This window comes from Symphalangus syndactylus, chromosome 12 (genome assembly GCF_028878055.3).
Source record: "Symphalangus syndactylus isolate Jambi chromosome 12, NHGRI_mSymSyn1-v2.1_pri, whole genome shotgun sequence".
Classification (NCBI taxonomy): domain Eukaryota; kingdom Metazoa; phylum Chordata; class Mammalia; order Primates; family Hylobatidae; genus Symphalangus; species Symphalangus syndactylus.
In genome coordinates this window covers 137,278,861-137,298,245 of record NC_072441.2, presented here as the reverse complement: position 1 = coordinate 137,298,245, position 19,385 = coordinate 137,278,861, and the positions used below count along the sequence as shown (strand labels likewise).

General features: G+C 43.5%; 1 protein-coding gene across 2 annotated transcripts in view; it reads left to right on the top strand.

Moving 5' to 3' along the window:
* Nucleotides 1-4,148: 4,148 nt before the first annotated feature.
* Nucleotides 4,149-19,385, top strand: part of SMAP2 (small ArfGAP2) — a 69,077-nt gene continuing 53,840 nt past the window's right edge. The window contains exons 1-3 of one of the 2 annotated variants that reach the window (XM_063627847.1): nucleotides 4,161-4,275; nucleotides 14,763-14,981; nucleotides 18,178-18,314. In XM_063627847.1, the coding sequence (XP_063483917.1) occupies nucleotides 18,260-18,314 (55 nt within the window). In that variant the 5' untranslated portion in view covers nucleotides 4,161-4,275; nucleotides 14,763-14,981; nucleotides 18,178-18,259. Of the gene's footprint in view, nucleotides 4,276-14,762; nucleotides 14,982-18,177; nucleotides 18,315-19,385 lie in introns of both variants that reach the window. The other variant, XM_063627846.1, reaches the window with a different exon arrangement.

Genomic DNA, 19,385 nt, shown 5'->3' with positions numbered 1-19,385 from the left:
GGCATGATCTCAGCTCACTGCAACCTCCGCCTCCCAGATTCAAGCGATTCCCCTGCCTCAGCCTCCTGAGTAGCTGGGATTACAGGTGCTTGCCACCACGTGTCTGGATAATTTTGTATTTTTAGTAGAGATGGGGTTTCACCATGTTGGCCAGGCTGGTCTTGAAATCCTGACCTCAAGTGATCTGCCTGCGTCAGCCTCCCAAAGTGCTGGGATTACAGGCATGAGCCACCGCGCCCGGCCCCCTTTTCCACTTTTAAGGACGCTTGTGATTATATTGGGCCTATTAGGTAATGTAGGATAATCTCCCTGTCTCATAATCCTTAATCAATTCTTCAAAGTCCCTTTTTGCCATGTAATGTAACAGATTCACAGGTTCTGGAGGCATCTTTGGTGGGTCATTATTCTGCCTACCACAGACCATTCTCTGGCCCCAGTATTCATACCTGTCTCACAAACAAAATGCATTCACCTTATTCCAAGGTCCCTAAAAGTCTCAGCCCATTAAAGTATCAACTCAAAGTTCAAAGTCTCATTTAAATCTCATTAGCTCAAGAGTTTCAAATTTATCATGGATATTATCTAAATTAGGTACTGAATGAGACTCAGCATAATCTATCCTGGGGCAAAGTTTCTCTCCATCTGTGGACGTGCAAAACTAGAAAATAAGCTTCTGCTTCCAAAATACGATACTGGGTCTAGCATAGGATAACACTAATAGACATTCCCATGTAAAACGAGAGAAAGGAAGAAATAGAGGGGTCACCAGTCCCAAGCAGTTTCAAAATTAAGTTAGACAAACTCTATTAGGTTTCAAAGCCTGGAAATAATACTTTGTGGCTCAAGGCTCTGCCCTGTGGGCTCCCAGCTCAGTCCTCTGAGTCATTCTTCCTTTTTCATGAAAGGTTCAGCACATGGCTGCAGCCGGGTGGTTTTATCAACTTGTTTCCTGCCTGTAGAACTTGGCAGGATCTTATAGCCTTCTTTCATTTCATACCCTCTCTATCCTGTTCAGTCCAAGCTGTAGTGTTTCTGCTGGTATAAAATTCTCAAGAACCCTATGGGTCTGTCATGTATGTCACTCCATTAGACAAAATGCTCCTTTGCAGATCTTCGCTTGATAAGCCCGTTTCTATTTCTGTCTTCTGTTGAGGTAGCTGAGGGGATATATGAGTCTCACACTTAATCTCTTCAAAAAACCTCTTATGTGACAGAATACTCTGAACTTTTTTTTTTTTTTTTTGACAGTGTCTTGCTCTATTGCCCAGGCTGGAATTCAGTGGTGCAATCACAGTTCACTGCAGCCTCGACTCTCCAGGCTCAAACAATCCTCCCACCTCAAGCTCCCAAATAGCTGAGACTACAGGCACGCACCACCTACCCAGCTAATTTTTTTTGTTGTTGTTGTTATCTGTAGAAATGAGGTCTCCCTATGTTTCCCCAGGCTGATCTTGAGCTCCTGGGCTCCAGCAATCCTCCCTTCTCAACCTCCTAAATTGCTGGGATTACAGGCCTGATACTCTGACCTTTTGATCTTTCTGAGGTATTAGCAAAAGGTTGTCCAGCCACGTCCTTGGCTTTTTCTCTAAAGCACACTTTCCTGACAGTGAATTTCATCATTTTAACATCTTTTGCCATCTGAATAGGCTGAGAATTCCCCCAGTCATCAAGTTCTGGTTCATTTTTTATTGAACATTTCTCTCAAATTATCTATTTCCTCTCACATTTTACTATAAGCAGCAAGAAGAAACCAGACCACACCCTGCAACTCTGCCTGGAAATCTCCTTAGCTAACTACCCAACTTCACTGTTTTTTTGTTGTTGTTGTTTTCTTTTGTTTTGTTTTTGAGACAGGGCCCCACTCTGTCACCCAGGTTGGAGTGCAGTGGCATGATCTCGGCTCACTGCAACCTCCACCTCCGGGGTCCAAGCAGTTCTCCTGCCTCAGCCTCTCTAATAGCTGGAACTACAGGTTCCTGCCACCATGCCTAGCTAATTTTGTATTTTTAGTAGAGATGGGGTTTCTCCATGTTGGCCAGGCTAGTCTTGAGCTCCTGACCTCAGGTGATCCACCCGCCTCAGCCTCCCAAAGTGCTGGGATTACAGGCGTGAGTCACCGTGCCTGGCCTCAAGTTCATTGTTTATAAGTTCTGTGTTTCATATAACTTCAAGGAACTGGCTAAGCTTTTTGTCACTATGTACCAAGGATCCTCTTTCCTCCAGTTTCCCCTAACATATTCCCCATTTCCTTCTCAGCCGTCACCCATAGCACCTTTAACAGCCATATTTCTTCCAAGTCCGTTCATGTTCTCCAAATTGGTTGATATATTCTTGACTCTGCTCATTACTGATTTCGGAGTCCTCACTGTCCAAGCTGTTAGCATTCACATTTCTCCCAGCGGTCTGATCAAGGCCATACAGGCTTTTCCCATCATGCTCCTCAGTGTTTTTCCTGCCTCTTCCCAAAGTTCAGTTCCAAAGCCACTTCTACATGTTTAGGTATTTATTACAGCAGTAACATCATCTGTATTTGTTTTCTGTTACTCCTGTAAGACATTACCACAAACTTAGTGGCTTAAAACAATACAAATTTCTGGCCAGGTGTGGTGGCTCACACCTGTAATCCCGGCACTTTGGGAGGCCAAGGCAGGTGGATCACAAGGTCAAGAGATCAAGACCATCCTGGCCAACATGTTGAAACCCGTCTCTACTAAATATACAAAAATTAGCTTGGCGTAGTGGTGGGCACCTGTAATCCCAGCTACTCGGGAGGCTGAGGCAGGAGAATCGCTTGAAACTGGGAGGCAGAGGTTGCAGTGAGCCGAGTGCAATCTGAATAGGCTGAGAATTCCCCCAGTCATCAAGTTCTGCCACTGCACTCCAGCCTGGTAACAGAGCGAGACTCCGTCTCAAAAACAAAACAAAACAAAACAAACAAAAACAAACCAACCAACCAAAAAAAAAAAAACCCACAATACGAATTTGTTACTTCTAGCTCAGTAGGTAAGAAGTCCGAATGACACAGGGCTAAAATCAAGATGTGAGCAGGGATGCATCCCTTTCCTGAGGCTCTAGAGAAGAGTCTGTTTCCTTTCCTTTTCTCTTTTCTAGAGGATTTCTGCATTCCTTGGCTTGTGGCTCCCTTCCTCCATCTTCAAAGTTAGCAATCTGACATCTCCTTGATCACTCTTCCACAGTAAAATCTCCTTTGCCTCTCTCTTCTGTCCCCACATTCCACTTTAAAGGACCTTTGTGATTACATGGGGCCCATCTAGTTAATTCAGGATAAACACCTCATCTCAAAATTCTTAATGACACCTGCAAAATCTCCTTTGCCATGTAAAGTAGCATATTCATAGGTTCCAGGGATTAGGATGTGGTCATCTTTGGGGGGTCATATTTCTGCTTACCACACCCCTCTAAATCTTGTAGCCAATGTGGTCTGTCCAAGCAAACTCAGTCTTGTTAGCCTACCGCTCAAAACTCTCCAGTGGCTTTCCATGGACTCTAGGATGCAGAACAAATTCCTACCATGGCTGTTATGAAGCAACGTTTGTGAGTTGGCCCTTCTTTCCTGTGGAGCATCATGTCTCTCCTTTCTCCTCTCTGCTGCCTCCAGCATCCTGCATTGCAGGCATACTAAACTGCCTGCAGCCTCACGGTGTCAAGGCTGCCATCACCTCTCCTTTCTAATATTGCCCCTACTTGCTCTTCATCTAGTTCTCTCTTACTTGTTCTTAGATGACATCTAAACTAGACATCTAAGCTAGACATCTAAACTCTTCTGGAATCCTGCCCTGTCACTCTCCCCCCGAGCCCTCTGGTCCCAGTCTGGCTATGTGCCCCCTCCAATGTGCTCCTGTCAGGGTGTATTGTATGCTACTGGAACGACCCATTTATTTTTCAGTCTCATCTACTAGATTATAAACTTTAAGAGGGCAGGGACTGTATCTGCCTCACTGCTGTATCCTCAGTTGCTTAGCAAGGGTCCAGTATGAAATAGAAGCTGAGTATTTGCTGAGAAAATAAATGGGCAAGATTCCTTCAAGTTCACACAGTCTCTTCTGTGAACCCTCATTGCATGATTTGCTGGAGGGTTATGGCAGAGACGTCCAATGCAATCATGATAGAGGAAGTGACTTGGAGCTCAGGGTGGGGGCGGCAGAGGGAGAGAGTCGAGCAGCCAGACCATTGCCTCACTAGTGAACGGCAGTGATTCCAGTTCATTCCTAGCTCAGAAAGCAACGTTTTGAGCCACAACTGTCACAACTCCAGGTTAGTCCCTAAGGAGATTTCTTTCTTTCTTTTCTTTCTTTCTTTTCTTTCTTTCTTTTCTTTCTTTCTTTTCTTTCTTTCTTTCTTTCTTTCTTTCTTTCTTTCTTTCTTTCTTTCTTTCTTTTCTTTCTTCTTTCTTTCTTTCTTTCTTTCTTTTCTTTCTTCTTTCTTTCTTTCTTTCTTTCTTTCTTTCTTTTCTTTCTTTTTTCTTTCTTTCTTTCTTTCTTTCTCTTTCTTTCCTTCTTTCTTTTCTTTCTTTCTTTCATCAGGTGTGGTTGTGAGAGGAGTCCTTTCTATTGATGCAAAAGAGACAACTCAGCTCTAAAGACTGACATTTATTTGCTTTTATTTTTTGTTGTCATTTGTAAAAAGCAAAATAAGGGCTAGGCATAGTGGTTCACACCTGTAATCCTAGTGCTTTGGGAGGCCAAGGCGGGAGGATCACTTGAGACCAGGAGTTTAACACCAGCCTGGGCAACATAGCAAGCTCCATCTCTACAAAAAATTAAAAAATATATCTGGGCATGGTGGCACACACCTGTAGTCCTAGCTACTCCCTGGAGGCTGAGGAGGGTGGAACAGTTTGAGGCTGCAGTGAGCCATGATTGTGCCACTGCACTCCAGCCTAGGCAACAGCAAGACCTTGTCTATAAGGAAAAAAAAAAAAAGTAAACAGCATCTACACTTCCATCTCTTAAGAACATTCTATCAATTCATCCACACACACCTCCACCACACACATGCACAATTTTCATTTTTCTTTTCTTTTCTTTTTTTTTTTTTTGAGATAGGGTCTCACTATGTTGCCCAATGCCCAGGCTGGTTTTGAACTCCTGGGCTCAAGCAGTCCTCCCACCTCAGCCTCCCAAAGTGCTAGGATTATAAGCATGAGCCACTGCACCCACCATTTTATTTTCATTTTTAAATCTTTTTTCACAATTTTCTTTTCTTCAAACATATCGTGAATTTATTTCCTGATCAGCATATAAAGATCTCTCTCATTGTTTTTTAATATTTTATTTTAGAATACGTCTATTGTGTATTATAATATAATGTTAAATTTGCATCTGGCTGGAGGAGAAAGGAGGGGAAAGTATTATCCTGGAGTTTCTTTTCTATATTATATTATATTATATTATATTATATTATATTATATTATATTAAAGTAGTCTTCAGACCTGGTATTTCTATCACCTTTTTTTTTTAAGAGATAGGTCTTGCTATGTTGAGACCCAGGCTGGTCTCAAATTCCTGAACTCAAGCAATCCCACCTAGGCCTTCCAAAGTGCTGAAATTGCAGATGTGAGTCACTGCACCTGGCCACAATATACTTTTAAAGTCACTTTTATGTCTGTTAGTAGCTGATATGCCCACCAGAGTCAATGAGCTAGATGATGATGAAAATGCAATTGGTTTCCCTGCTCTCACCCTTCACCCCTATATAAATACATTATTTAACCAGCCCCTTTGTTTACAAAAATATGTATAATGCTGTGAAGAAAGTTACTACACATAATGCATTGGGCATTTATTAAATTGTGTCCTTTGGACACTGCTAGAATACGTTCTCAAAGACAAGAATAGGATTTTTTTTTTTTTTTGAAACAAAGTCTAACTTTGTTGCCCAGACTGGAGTGCAGTGGCATGATGACAGCTCACTGCAGGCTCAACCTCCCGGCCTCAAGTGATCTTCCTGCCTCAGTCTCCTGAGTAGCTGGGACTACAGGTGTGCACGACCACACCTGGCAAACTTTTTAATTTTTTTGTAGCCATGGGGTCTTGCTATGTTGCCCAGGCTAGTCTCAAACTCCTGGCTTCAAGAGATCCTCCAGTCTCAGCCTCCCAGAGTGCTGGGATTACAGGCATGAGCCACTGCACATAACCAAAAGTGTGATTTTTTAAAAAAAATCATTTAATATATTGCTGGTGTTTTTCAGAAAAAAAAAATTTTAACCAATTTAAACTTCAAAGTATATGAAAATGCATAGTTCCCTGTATACTCAACAACATTAGGTATTATAACTAAACTTCTTTTGCTGGTTTGATAAGTTTTTTAAAATCTTGTTTCATTTATTTTTAATTTTTTTAAAGAGACAAACTGTTGCTCTGTTGCCCAGGCTGGAGTGCACAATCATAGCTCACTGCAGCCTGGGACACCTGGGCTCAAGTGATCCTCCCGTCTCAACCTCCCAAAGTGCTGAGACTACAGGCGTGAGCCACCTGGCCTGGCTTAAAAATCTCTTTATTTATTTATTTATTTATTTATTTTTGAGACACAGTCTCACTCTGTTGCCCAGGCCGGAGTGCAGTGGCACTTTGGGATCTAGCTAACCTGGATCTAGAGTCTGTTCTGAGTATAAATTTATTCTGGTGATGAATGCAGAATACAATGATTAACTCCTTGACTCCTTAAAGAAATGATTCTTTCATTTTTATTTATTTATTTATTTTTCGAGATAGAGTTTCACTCTTGTTGTCCAGGCTGGAGTGCGATGGCACGATCTTGGCTCACTGCAACCTCTGCCTCCCGAGTTCAAGCGATTCTCATGCCTCAGCCTCCGGAGTAGCTGGGATTGCAGGCATGCACCATCACGCCCAGCTAATTTTGTATTTTTAGAAGAGATGGGGTTTTACCGTGTTGGTCAGGCTTGTCTTGAACTCCTAACCTCAGGTGATCCACCCACCTTGGCCTCTCAAATTGTTGGGAGTACAGGGGTGAGCCACCGCGCTCAGCCTATTTTTTTTTTTTTTTTTAATAGAGACATGGCTTTACCATGTTGGCCAGGCTGGTCTCGAACACTTGGCCTCAAGTGATCTGCCCGCCTCGGCCTCCCAAAGTGCTGGAATTACAGGTGTGAGCCAGCGCACCCAGCCAGATTCTTAAGCTTCTTTGGGTTATGCACATCCTTGCAAATCTGGGGGCCCTCTCTCCCCAAGACTGCACACACTCACACATCCATGAATTTTTTTTTTCTTTTTGTAAAGTGAAAGCAAGTTTATTAAGAAAGTAAAGAAACTAAAGAATGGTTACTCCATAGGCAGAGCAGCTCCATGAAATTTTCCTTACAATTTCAGGGGGTTGATATTATAAATGATGTTTAAAATAAATAGTGTTGGTAAGGTGCCAAAGTCCATCTGTGGACCCAGGATAAGATGCCCTCCAAGCTTTAATGATATTAGGAAAAGGGTGGAGTTCAACCTTCTCAGCACAGCATACAAGGCCTTTCATGATCTGGCCCTCACCCTCTGTCCAGCTTCTGCCAATGCTTACCACATGTAACCTCTCTAGCAGCTCACAGTTCTTTCTCACTTCCGCATTTTCATGCATATTAATCTCTCTGTAATGTTCTCCTTGATTGCTCGGAAAAGAACTCAACTCTGTCAAGGCAGACTTCGTCACTTCTTTCTCTTCTTCCTTCTTTGTTGTTTCCCTTGCTCATTTTTAAATATTTTAATTAAAAAGATTTTATTTTTATTTTTTTTTACTTTTAAAGACAGGATCTTGCTCTGTCATCCAAGCTGGAGTGCAGTGGCATGATCATAGCTCACTGCAACCTTGAACTCCCAGGCTCAAGCAATCCTCCCACCTTAGCTAGGACTACAGCAGCAAGCCACCATTCTCTGCTAATTTTTAAAAAAGTTTGTAGAGACAATGCCTCGCTATGTTGCCCAGGCTGGTCTCAAACTCCTGGCCTCAAGCAGTCCTCCCTCCTTGGCCTCCTAAAGCTCTAAGATTACAGGTGTGAGCCACCACGCACAGCGCCTCCTGCTCATTTTTGATGGGAAAGGATTCTTTCAGCATGATGAGTAATGATCTCGACCACAATTGATAGATATTAACAACAATGAAATTTCTATGTCTACGTACTCCCATCTGAAGAATCTGAAAGTTCTAAGACTATGTTTGCAGATGGAGTCAGGCATGATGTTTTCCATGGTCCTGACCACCATGGATTCTATGGCAGACATTGTCCGGGGCTGCCCACAGCCATGTCCGGCACCCATCTCTCTTGCTGCCTCCTGCCATAGGGGCTTTCCTGGTGTCTTTTGCAGTTAGAGGCTGAGCCATGCAACCTGGTTTTGGTCAAGGAGTCTTAAGGGAAAGACTGCTGTGAGCTTCTGGGAAAACTTAGGTTTTCCTGATAAAAGAAACAGCTAAGACTGGGGACATTCCTTTTCTCTTCTTCCTTCATTGGAAGATGACGCGATGTTTAGAGCTGTGGTGACCGTCTTGTGACCATGAGGTGATCTGCATGAGCAGCAGTTCTCAAACTTGAATGTGCACCAGAATAATCACCCAGAGGGCTGCTTTATTTTTTTGAGGCAGAGTTTTGCTGTTGTTGCCCAGGCTGGAGTGCAAAGGCATGATCTTGGCTCACAGCAACCTCCGCCTCCCGGGTTCAAGCGATTCTTCTGCCTCAGCCTCCTGAGTAGCTGGGACTACAGGCATTTGCCACCATGCCTGGCTAATTTTTTGTATTTTTAGTAAAGATGGGTTTTCACCATGCTGGCCAGGCTAGTCTCGAGTCCCTGATTTCAAGTGATCCACCCTCCTTGGCCTCCCAAAGTGCTGGGATTACAGGTCACCACGCCTGGCCCAGAAGGCTTCTTAAAAGAGACTGCTGAGCCCTATCCTCAGAGGTTCTGATTTATACATCTAGAGTGGGCTGGGAATTTGCATTTCTCTCTTTCTTTTTTTTTTTTTTTAACAGACAAGTATCTTGCTATTTTGGCCAGGGTGGTCTTGAACATCTGACCTCAAGCAATCCTCCCGCCTCAGCCTCCCAGAGTGCTGGGATTACACGTGTGAGCCAGTGTGCCTGGCCAGAATGTGCATTTCTAACAAGTTGCCACGTGACACTGATGCTGCTTGTCTGGGGACCACACTTTGAGAACCATAAAACATCAGGATAAAAATACAATAGTTGAGGATGGCAAAGCAGAATGATAAAGCCTGGGTGTTGATGGCCTTGTCCAGTAGCTGAATCAATGTAAACCACTACCTTGCCTCTGGATTTCTTGTTCAGTGATAAAATAAACCACTCTTTAAGCTACCATTAGTTGGGTTTCTCTTGATTCTCATTCAAAGGCCTTCTGAACTTACAGAGAGCTGGGCTCTGTAGGAAGGGCACGAGCAGAGAAAAATCAAGAGGGATGCTCATCCAAGGGTGACTTCAAATGGAATAAAGCCTGCCTCAACAGGAAATGTCTCAAATTATCTCCTAGAGTCCATGGGTGTTGATAATAGTAAGATTGTGAGTTTTTTTTTTTTTTTTTTGAGACGGAGTCTGGCTCTGTCGCCCAGGCTGGAGTGCAGTGGCGCAATCTCGGCTCACTGCAAGCTCCGCCGCCCGGGTTCACGCCATTCTCCTGCCTCAGCCTCTCCGAGTAGCTGGGACTACAGGCGCCCGCCACCATGCCCGGCCAATTTTTTGTATTTTTAGTAGAGACAGTGTTTCACCATGGTCTCGATCTCCTGACCTCGTGATCCGCCCGCCTCGGCCTCCCAAAGTGCTGGCATTACAAGCGTGAGCCACCGTGCCCAGCCTAGATTGTGAGTTTTTGTTTGTTTGTTTGTTTTGTTTTTCTTGTGAGACGGAGTCTCCCTCTGTCACCCAGGCTGGAGTGCAGTGGCGTGATCCCGGCTCACTGATCTCCGCCTCCTGGGTTTAAGTGATTCTCCTGCCTCAGTCTCCCGAGTAGCTGGGACTACAGGCGCCCACCACCACACCCAGCTAATTTTTGTATTTTTAGTAGAGACGGGATTTCACCATATTGGCCAGGCTGGTCTCAAATTCCTGACCTTGTGATCCGCCTCCCAAAGTGCTGGGATTATAGGCATGAGCCACCGCGCCCAGCCAAGTTTTTTTATATAAGGTTAGTTAATTTTTTTTTTTAATGAGAATTGTTTTGGATTTTATTAGCTTTAGTAGTATAACTTGTGACCAACTAGTTTGGCATATCAGAGCAGTGAAATGAACCAAAACATTGAATTTTTTTGTTTGTTTTTTTGAGACAGAGTCTCACTCTGTCACCCAGGCTGGAGTACAGTGGCGTGATCTCGGCCCTTAGCTCACTCTAACCTCCACCTCCCGGGTTCAAGTGGGTCTCCTGCCTCAGTCTCCCGAGTAGCTGGGACTATAGGCACCCACCACCACACCCAGCTAATTTTTGTATTTTCAGTAGAGAGGGTGTTTCACCATGTTTGTCAGGCTGGTCTCAAACTCCTGGCCTCAAGCCATCTGCCCGCCTCACCCTCCCAAAGTGAGGCCTGAGGTGCACCTGGCCTCATTGAAGGTTTTACAGATCACCCTTATGCTGATACTGATAAAGAGATTTCTCATGCAGTTATGTTTTCCATACTGAAGTACAATATAAAAATAGTTGGGGAAAATGTTGCTCAGTTAAACATAGTAATATTAGGTTAATGCAAAAGTAATTGCGGTTTTTGCCATTAAAATTAATGGCCATTAATAGAAACTGACCAGAGTTCTATTCTTGCTTTGCCACCTTCAGCTGTCTTCTGGCCTCTACTCAGGATATGATAGTGGTGCTTTTGCCTCTGACTAGTTTTCAAGGATAATGATGAATATCAGTTCCTGTTTACTAAGAATTTTTGTTTTGGTCTCTTTTTTGCTTATTCCTCGTTATCACTATACTATTATACTTTCAATATGTATTTATAATTGCTTATTTTTAATTTTTAATTTTTGTGTGTACATAGTAGGTGTATGTACTTATGGGGTACATGAGATATTTTGATACAGGCATACAACGCATAATAATCACATCAGGGTAAATAGGGTGTCTCAAGTATTTATTCTTCGTGTTACAAACAATTCAATTATAGTCTTTAAGCTATTTTAAAATATACTGTAGTCACCCTGTTGTGCTATCTAACACTAGATTTTTTTTTGAGATGGAGTCTCACTTGTCTCACTTTGTTGCCCAGGCTGGAGTGCAGTGGCACCGTCAGGGCTCACTGCAGCCTTGACCTCCCAGGCTTAAGCGATTCTCCCTTCTCGGCCTCTCAAGTAGCTGGAACTACAAGCATGCGCTAATTTTTAAATTTTTTGTAGAGACGAGGTCTCACTATGTTGCCAAGATTGCTCTGGAACTCCTGGGCTCAAACGACTCACCTGCCTCAGCCTCCCAAAATGCTGGGATTATAGGTGTGAGCCACCGCACCCAGCAAATTCTAGATCTTATTCATTCTAGCTAACTATATTTTTGTACCCATTAACCATTCCCACTTTCCCCCACCCCCATTACCCTTCCCTGTCTCTGGTAACCGTCATTCTACTCTCTATCTCCATGAGTTCAATTGTTTTAATTTTTAGCTCCCACAAATGAGTGAGAACATGTGAAGTTTGTCTTTCTGTGCCTGGCTCATTTCACTAACATAATGACCTCCAGTTCCATTCTTGTTGCAAACTAGAGGATCTCATTCTTATGGCTGAATAGTACTCCATTGTATGTATGTACCACATTTTCTTTATCCATTTGTCTGTTGACAGACACTTAGGTTGCTTCTAAGTCCTGGCTATAGTGAACAGTGCTGCAATAAACAGGACAGTGCAGATATCCCCTCGATATACTGATTTCCTTTCTTTTGGATATACACCTCGCACTGGGATTGCTGGATCCTATGGATGTTCTACTTTTAGTTTTGTGTGTGTGGTTTTTTTTTTTTTTTTTTTTTTTTTTTTTTTTTTTTTTTTTTTTTGAGACGGAGTCTCACTCTGTCACCCATGCTGGAGTGCAGTGGCGTGATCTCGGCTCACTGCAAGCTCCACCTCCCGGGTTCACGCCATTCTCCTGCCTCAGCCTCCTGAGTAGCTGGGACTACAGTGGCCTGCCACCATGCCCGGCTAATTTTTTGAATTTTTGGTAGAGATGGGGTTTCACCGTGTTGGCCAGGATGGTTTCGATCTCCTGACCTTGTGAGCCGCCTGCCTTGGCCTCCCAAAGTGCTGGGATTACAGGCGTGAGCCACCGTGCCGGGCCCCTATTTTTAGTTTTTCGAGGATGCTCCAAACTGTTCTCCATAGTGTTAGTCTTAATTTACATTCCCACCAACAGTGTACGAGGGTTCCCTCTTCTTCACGTCCTCTCTAGTGTTTGTTATTGCCTGTCTTTTGGATAAAAGCCATTTTAACTGGGGTAAGATAATGTCTCATTGTAGTTTTGATTTGCATTTCTCTTATGATCAGTGATGTTGAGCAACTTTTCATATACCTATTTGACCCTTGTGTGTCTTCTTTGGAGAAATGTCTGTTCAGATTTTTTGCCCATTTTTAAATCAGATTATTAGATTTTTTCCTATTGAGTTATTTGAGCTCCTTATATATTCTGTTTATTAAGCCCTTGTCAGATGAATGGTTTGCACATTTTTTCTCCCATTCTGTGGATTGTCTCTTCATTTTGTTGATTATTTCCTTTGGATTGTTGAGTATTTCCAATGGACCCCATTGTCCATTTTTGCTTTGGTTTCCTCTGCTTGTGAGGTATTTCTTGAGAAATTTTGGATCACCTGAGGTCAGGAGTTCGAGACCAGCCTGGACAACATGGTGAAACCCCATTTCTACTTAAAATACAAATATTAGCCAGGCATGGTGACGTGTGCCTGTAGTCCTAGCTACTCAGGAGGCTGAGGCAGGATAATTCCTTGAACCTGGGAGGCAGAAGTTGCAGTGAGCCGAGATCACACCACTGCACTCCAGCCTGGGCCACAGAGCAAGATTCCATCTCAAAAACAAACAACAACCACACACACACAAAAAGAAGGAAATCTTTGCCCCATCCAATGTCCCAGAGAGTTTCCCCAGTGTTTTCTTTTAGTGGTTTCATAGTTTGAAGTCTTAGATTTAAGTCTTAGATCAAATTTTGGTTTGATTTTCGTATATGGTAAGAAGGGTCTAGTTTCATTCTTCTACATATAGGTATGCAGTTTTCCTAGCACCATTCATTGAAGAGACTGTTTTTTCCCCAGTCAATATTCTTGGCATCTTTGCTCAAAAAGAGTTCACTGTAGGTGTATGGATTTGTTTCAGTGTTCTTCATTTTGTTCCATTTGTCTATATGTCTATTTTTGTGCCAATGCCATGCTGTTTTGGTTACCATAGCTCTGTAGTATAATTTAAAGTCAGGTAATGTGATTCCTCCAGCTTTGCTCTTTTTGCTCAGGATAGCTTTAGCTATTCTGGGTCTTTTGTGGTTTCATATAAATTTTAGGATTGTTTTTCCTATTTCTGTGAGGAATGTTATTGGTTTTTTTTAAATAGGGATTGCATTAAATCTGTACATTGCTTTAGGCAATATGAATATTTTAACAATATTTATTCTTCCAATTCATGAACATGAAATACATTTCAATTTTTTGTGTCATCTTGATTTAGTTCATCAATGTTTTATAGTTTTTATTGTTAAGATCTTTCACTTCTTGGGTTAATTCTTATGTATTTTACTTAATTTGTAGCTATTGTAAATGGGATTACTTTCTTGATTTCTTTTTCAGATTGTTTGCTGTTGACATACAGAAATGCTACTGATTTTTGGCTGGGTGCAGTGGCTCACACCTGTAATCCCAGCACTTCGGGAGGCCAAAGTAGGCGCATTACTTGAGGTCAGGAGATCGAGACCAGCCTGGCCAACAGGGTGAAACACTGTCTCTGCTAAAAATACAAAAAATTAGCTGGGTGTGGTGGTGGACACCTGTAATCCCAGCTACTTGGGAGGCTAAGGCAGGAGAATGTCTTGAACCCAGGGGGCCGAGGTTGCAGTAAGCCAAGATCGCATCATTGCACTCCAGCCCAGGCGACAGAGCAAGACTCCATCTCAAAACAAAACAAAACAAAAAACACACAAAGTGCTGGGATTACAGGCATGAGCCACTGCACCTGGTCTTGAATTTTTAAAGACTTATCTTATGGCCTAACATATGCTCTATCCTTGAGAATGGTCCATGTGCTGAGGAGAAGAATATGTATTCTGCAGCTGTTGTATGAAATGTTTTGTATCTATTACGTTCATTCGATCTTTAGTGCAGATTAAGTCTGATGTTTCTTTGTTGATTTTCTGTGTGGATGATCTGCCCAATGCTGAAAGTAGGGTGTTGAAGTTTCTAGCTATTAATGTATTGAGGTCTATTTCTCTATTTAGCTCTAATAATATTTCCTTTATGTATTTGGGTGCTCCGGTGTTGGATGCAGATATATACATCCTCTTGCTGAATTGATTCCTTTATCATTATATAATGACCTTTTTTGTCTCTTTTTATAGTTTGTATCTTGAAATCTATTTTGTCTGTTATAAATATAGTTACTTCTGTTCTTTTTTATTTTCATTGACATGGAATGTCTTTTTCCATTCCTTTATTTTCAGTCTGTGTGTATCTTTTTTTGTTTGTTTGAGACAAAACCTTGCTTTGTTGCCCAGGTTGGAGTGCAGTGGCACTATCTCAGCTCACTGCAACCTCTGTCTCCCAGGTTCAAGCAATTCTCCTGCCTCAGCCTCCCAAGTAGCTGGAACTACAAGTGTGTGCCACCATGCCTGGCTAATATTTGTATTTTAAGTAGAAATGGGGTTTCCCCATGTTGTCCAGGCTGGTCTCGAACTCCTGACCTCAGGTGACCCACCCACCTCAGCCTCCCAAAGTGCTGGGATTGCAGGCATGAGCCACTGCACCCCTATTTGTGTCTTTATAGGTAAGTTTCTTGTATGCAACAGATCACCAGCTCTTGTTTTTTCATCCATTCAGCCACTTTATGTCTTTTCATTGGAGAGTTTAGTCCATTTACATTCAGTGTTTTTATTGCTAAGTAAGGACTTATGCCTGCCACTTTTTTATTTGTTTTCTGGTTGTTTTGCGGTTTTCTCTTCCTTTTTTCCTTTCTACTTGTCTTCATTTTAGTGAAGGTAGTTTTCTCTGGTGGTACACTTTACTTTTTTGCTTTTTATTTTTTGTTTATCCGTTGTTTGTTTTTTATTCGAGGTTACCATAAGAACTGCAAATCATCTCTTATAACCCATTATTTTAAACTGATGACAACTCAACACTGATTGCATAAACAAACAAGCAAAGAAAAAAATAATAACAACTCAACACTTTATCCCCCTCCTTTTTAACTTTTTGTTGTTTCTGTCTATATCTCATTGGACTGTCTATGTCGTGAGAAGTTGTAGTTATTATTATTATTTTTTTTTTTTTTTTGGAGACGGAGTCTCGCTCTGTCACCCAGGCTGGAGTGCAGTGGCGCAGTCTCGGCTCACTGCAAGCTCCGCCTCCCGGGTTCACGCCATTCTCCTGTCTCAGCCTCTCCGAGTAGCTGGGACTACAGGCGCCCGCCACCACGCCCGGCTAATTTTTTTTTTTTTTTTTTTTTGTATTTTTAGTAGAGACGGGGTTTCACCGTGGTCTCGATCTCCTGACCTTGTGATCCGCCCGCCTCGGCCTCCCAAAGTGCTGGGATTACAAGCGTGAGCCACCGCGCCCGGCCGGTAGTTATTATTTTTGATCGCTAAGCAATCACAGTGCCTGGTTTTAACTTCGTATTACAGAAAGAGGCACTGAAGAGTGTACAAAAGACAGTCTTTTTTCTTCTTCTTCTTTCTTTTTTTTTTTTTTTTTGAGATGGAGTCTCGCTGTGTCACCCAGGCTGGAGCGCAGTGGCGCGATCTCGGCTCACTGCAAGCTCCACCTCCCGGGTTCACACCATTCTCCTGCCTCAGCCTCCTGAGTAGCTGGGACTACAGGTGCCCACCACCACGCCCGGCTAATTTTTTGTAATTTTAGTAGAGACGGTGTTTCACCGTGTTAGCCAGGATGGTTTCGATCTCCTGACCTCATGATCCGCCTGCCTCGGCCTCCCAAAGTGCTGGGATTACAGGCGTGAGCCACCGTGCTTGGCCTTTTTTTTTTTTTTTTTGAGATAAAGTCTTACTCTGTTGCCCAGGCTGGAGTGCAGTGGCAAGATCTTGGCTCACTGCAACCTCTGCCTCTCAGGTTCAAGTGATTCTCCTGCCTCAGCCTCCTGAGTAGTGGGATTACAGGTACCCACTACCACACCTGGCTAATTTTTGTATTTTTAGTAGAGTCAGGGTTTTGCCATGTTGGCCAGGCTGGTCTCAAACTCCTGACCTCAGGTGATCCACCTGCCTCGGCCTCCCAAAGTGCTGGGATTACAGGCGTGAGCCACTGCACCCAGCCCAAAGGACAGTCTTGAATTGTTGATGGCACTGCTCCCCCATTCCGCAGCAACAGCTGTGTGGCTCAGAGAGAGAATCAGTGTGCTTGGGGGAAGGAGAGCACAGTGATTGTGGGACTTTGCATTAGAACTCAGTGCTGCCTTGTCACAGTGGAAAGCAACCCTGGACAGAACTCAGCCAGTGCTCCAGAGGGAGCATTTAGATCAATCCTCACCAGAGGGGAATTGTCCATACCAGTGGTTGGAAACAGTTCACATTAGTCTCACCACCCCAGGCCAAAGTGCTCTGGAGTTTAAATAAACTTGAAAGGCAGTCAAGGCCACGAGGACTGCAATTCTGGGGAAAGACCTGATGCTATGCTGGGCTGGAAGCCAGTGGACATGGGGGGCACTTGACCTAATAAGACACCAGCTGGGGCTGCCAAGGTAGTGCTTGTGCCATCCCTTCCCCAGTTGCAGGCAGCATAGCTTGCAGTTCCAGGAGAAAGTCCTTTCTTCCACAGGAGAGGAGAGAGAAAAGAGGGCTTTGTCTTGCAACTTGGATACCAGTTCAGCCACAGTAGGACAGGGAACCAGGCAGAGTCCTGAGGCCCCTATTCCAGGTCCTAGGTTTTGGATGACATTTCTAGACACACCCTGGGTCAGAAGGGAACCCACTGCCTTGAAGGGAAGAACCCAGTCCTGGCAGGATTCTTCAATTGTTCACTCAAGAGCACTTGGGCCCCGAATAATCAGCAGCAGTACCCAGGCAGGACTCACCATAGGCCTTGGGTGAGACTCAGAGATGTGCTGGCTTAATGTGTGACCCAGCACATTCCCAACTGTGGTGGCTGCAGGAATGGACTCCTGCTTGAAAAAGGAGAGGGAAGAGTGAAGGGAACTTTGTCCTGCAGCTTAGGTACCAGATTGACCAAGTGGGCCCTTGAGGTCCCCAATTCCAGACCTTCCTCTTAGATGGCATTTCTGGACCTTCCCTGGGCCAGAGGGGAGCCCACTGCCCTGAAGGGAGAGTCCCACACCTCGCAGCATTCACCACAAGCTGACTGAAGAGCCCTTAGGCCTTGAATGAACATCAACAGAAGCCAGGGAGTACTTGCTGTGGGCCTGGGGCACTGGTGGCCACAGGGAGAGACTCCTCTGCTTGAGCAAAGGGAAAGGAAGAGGGGGAAGGACTTTGTCTTGTGGCTTGGGTGCCAGCTCAGCTGCTATAGAATAGAGCACCAGGTAGATTCCTAAGGCTTCTGACTCCCAGCTTGATTATGCTGTCATTTTTGACAAAGTGTGCATGGGAGATAAACTGGTTAGGATTCCAATAGGAAGCCTGTGACCAACGCAAAAGAGGCCAGTGAGGAGTGTTTAAAGAAGGGACTAGTTTGTAAAGTGTGGGAAGGGTGAAAGAAAATCAGCCAAGGGCATGATGTACCTTGGGGTGAGCAAGTGCAGATGGCTATTGCTCTCAAAGCCTGAAGAGGCCAGGGGAGAGAGTATGACCAGAATGTGATGTGAGCCCTCGCTGTAGGAGAGGGCCACCATCACAGTCACGAGGGCCACTGTCGCAGACACTTCGACTGTCACTGGAGGGGGGCAGTAGCTGTGCCAGTAGGGAGAAAGCAGAGAAAACAAATAACTCGACTTCTCTCTCCTCTTGCCCTCTGATTTCCCACTGTTCTTCCCATTGGTTGAACACAATCAAAAGCTGGTGTGCAGAGGAGCCAGGTTGATGCCATCTATCAAAGTTGTCTCTTAGACCTCAGAGCCAGGTGAAGGGCTGAGAGAGGATGTGGAAGCCAATGGAACACAGCCAACGCAAGAGGCAAGATTTTGAAATCTACGGTATGTGAAACTGTCTTTATTCAACACTGCCTCTAGAATAGTAGTTTGGCTGGTACAGAATTCTGGGTTGGCAACTCTTTTTTTTCTCAGAATTTTGGAGGCAAAGTTTCATTGTCTCCTGGTTCCAGTGCTACTGTTGAGAACTCCATGCTATTCTCATTCCCGATTCTTTTTCATGTGATTTGTTTTTCCTCTCTGGAAACTTCAGATCTTGCCTTTTCCCCCAGTGTTCTGCCATTTCACATTGACATGCTCTGGTGTGGGGCAGTTTCCTGTCATTACACTACAGAGTTCTTGGAGTAGGCCTTGGTCAGTTATACTTGCTCTGTCCCTCGTAAGCACCAAATCCAGAAAATAGAGCATTCAACACAGGAAAAAGAGGAAGGCTATTCCCAGGATGATAGTGAAGGGGAATTCCAGGGTGATGATTACACAGCAGCAGGCCTTCTCCAGTTTGGAGCAGCAGGGCAGAAGCTTCAGGATGGACAGTGCCAAGAATAATGAAATTTATAGCTTAGCTGATGTGTTAGAACTCACTAAGAGGAAATTCTCTTCTGTCAGAGAATTAGGAGATGAATTAATCATAGATTCATAGAAAATTAAGCACTCCAAAGTGGAGCAATTATTGACTCCAGGAAAAACAAAAAGTTTAACCAGGAAAAAATTGCAATCAATGAATACAAAGCACAACTGTCAATAATATTAAGTCATAATATTATAAATATTGAGCATCAATTTAACAAAATATTGTCATTTAACTATACTAGGAAAATGTGGGAAAGGACGTCTGGGAGAGTATATATAAAGAAATCTAAATCCTCATCTTCCATAGCAGGAAGTGAATAAACAAAGCTGGGAAGGTAAATCATGGTGATAATAAGCATGTTATTTGGGCAATACATAAATTGTAGAAGAAACAGCTATAAGAGTTGAAAATGGTTGTCTCAGAGGAGTAGGGACCAGTGTGGGCAGAGATGGGGCAGAGGATTACTGTTTGTCATTATAACCCTTGTATAATTACTTGACTTTTAAAACTATGTGCATGTTTTACTTTGATTTAAAACTTAAAAA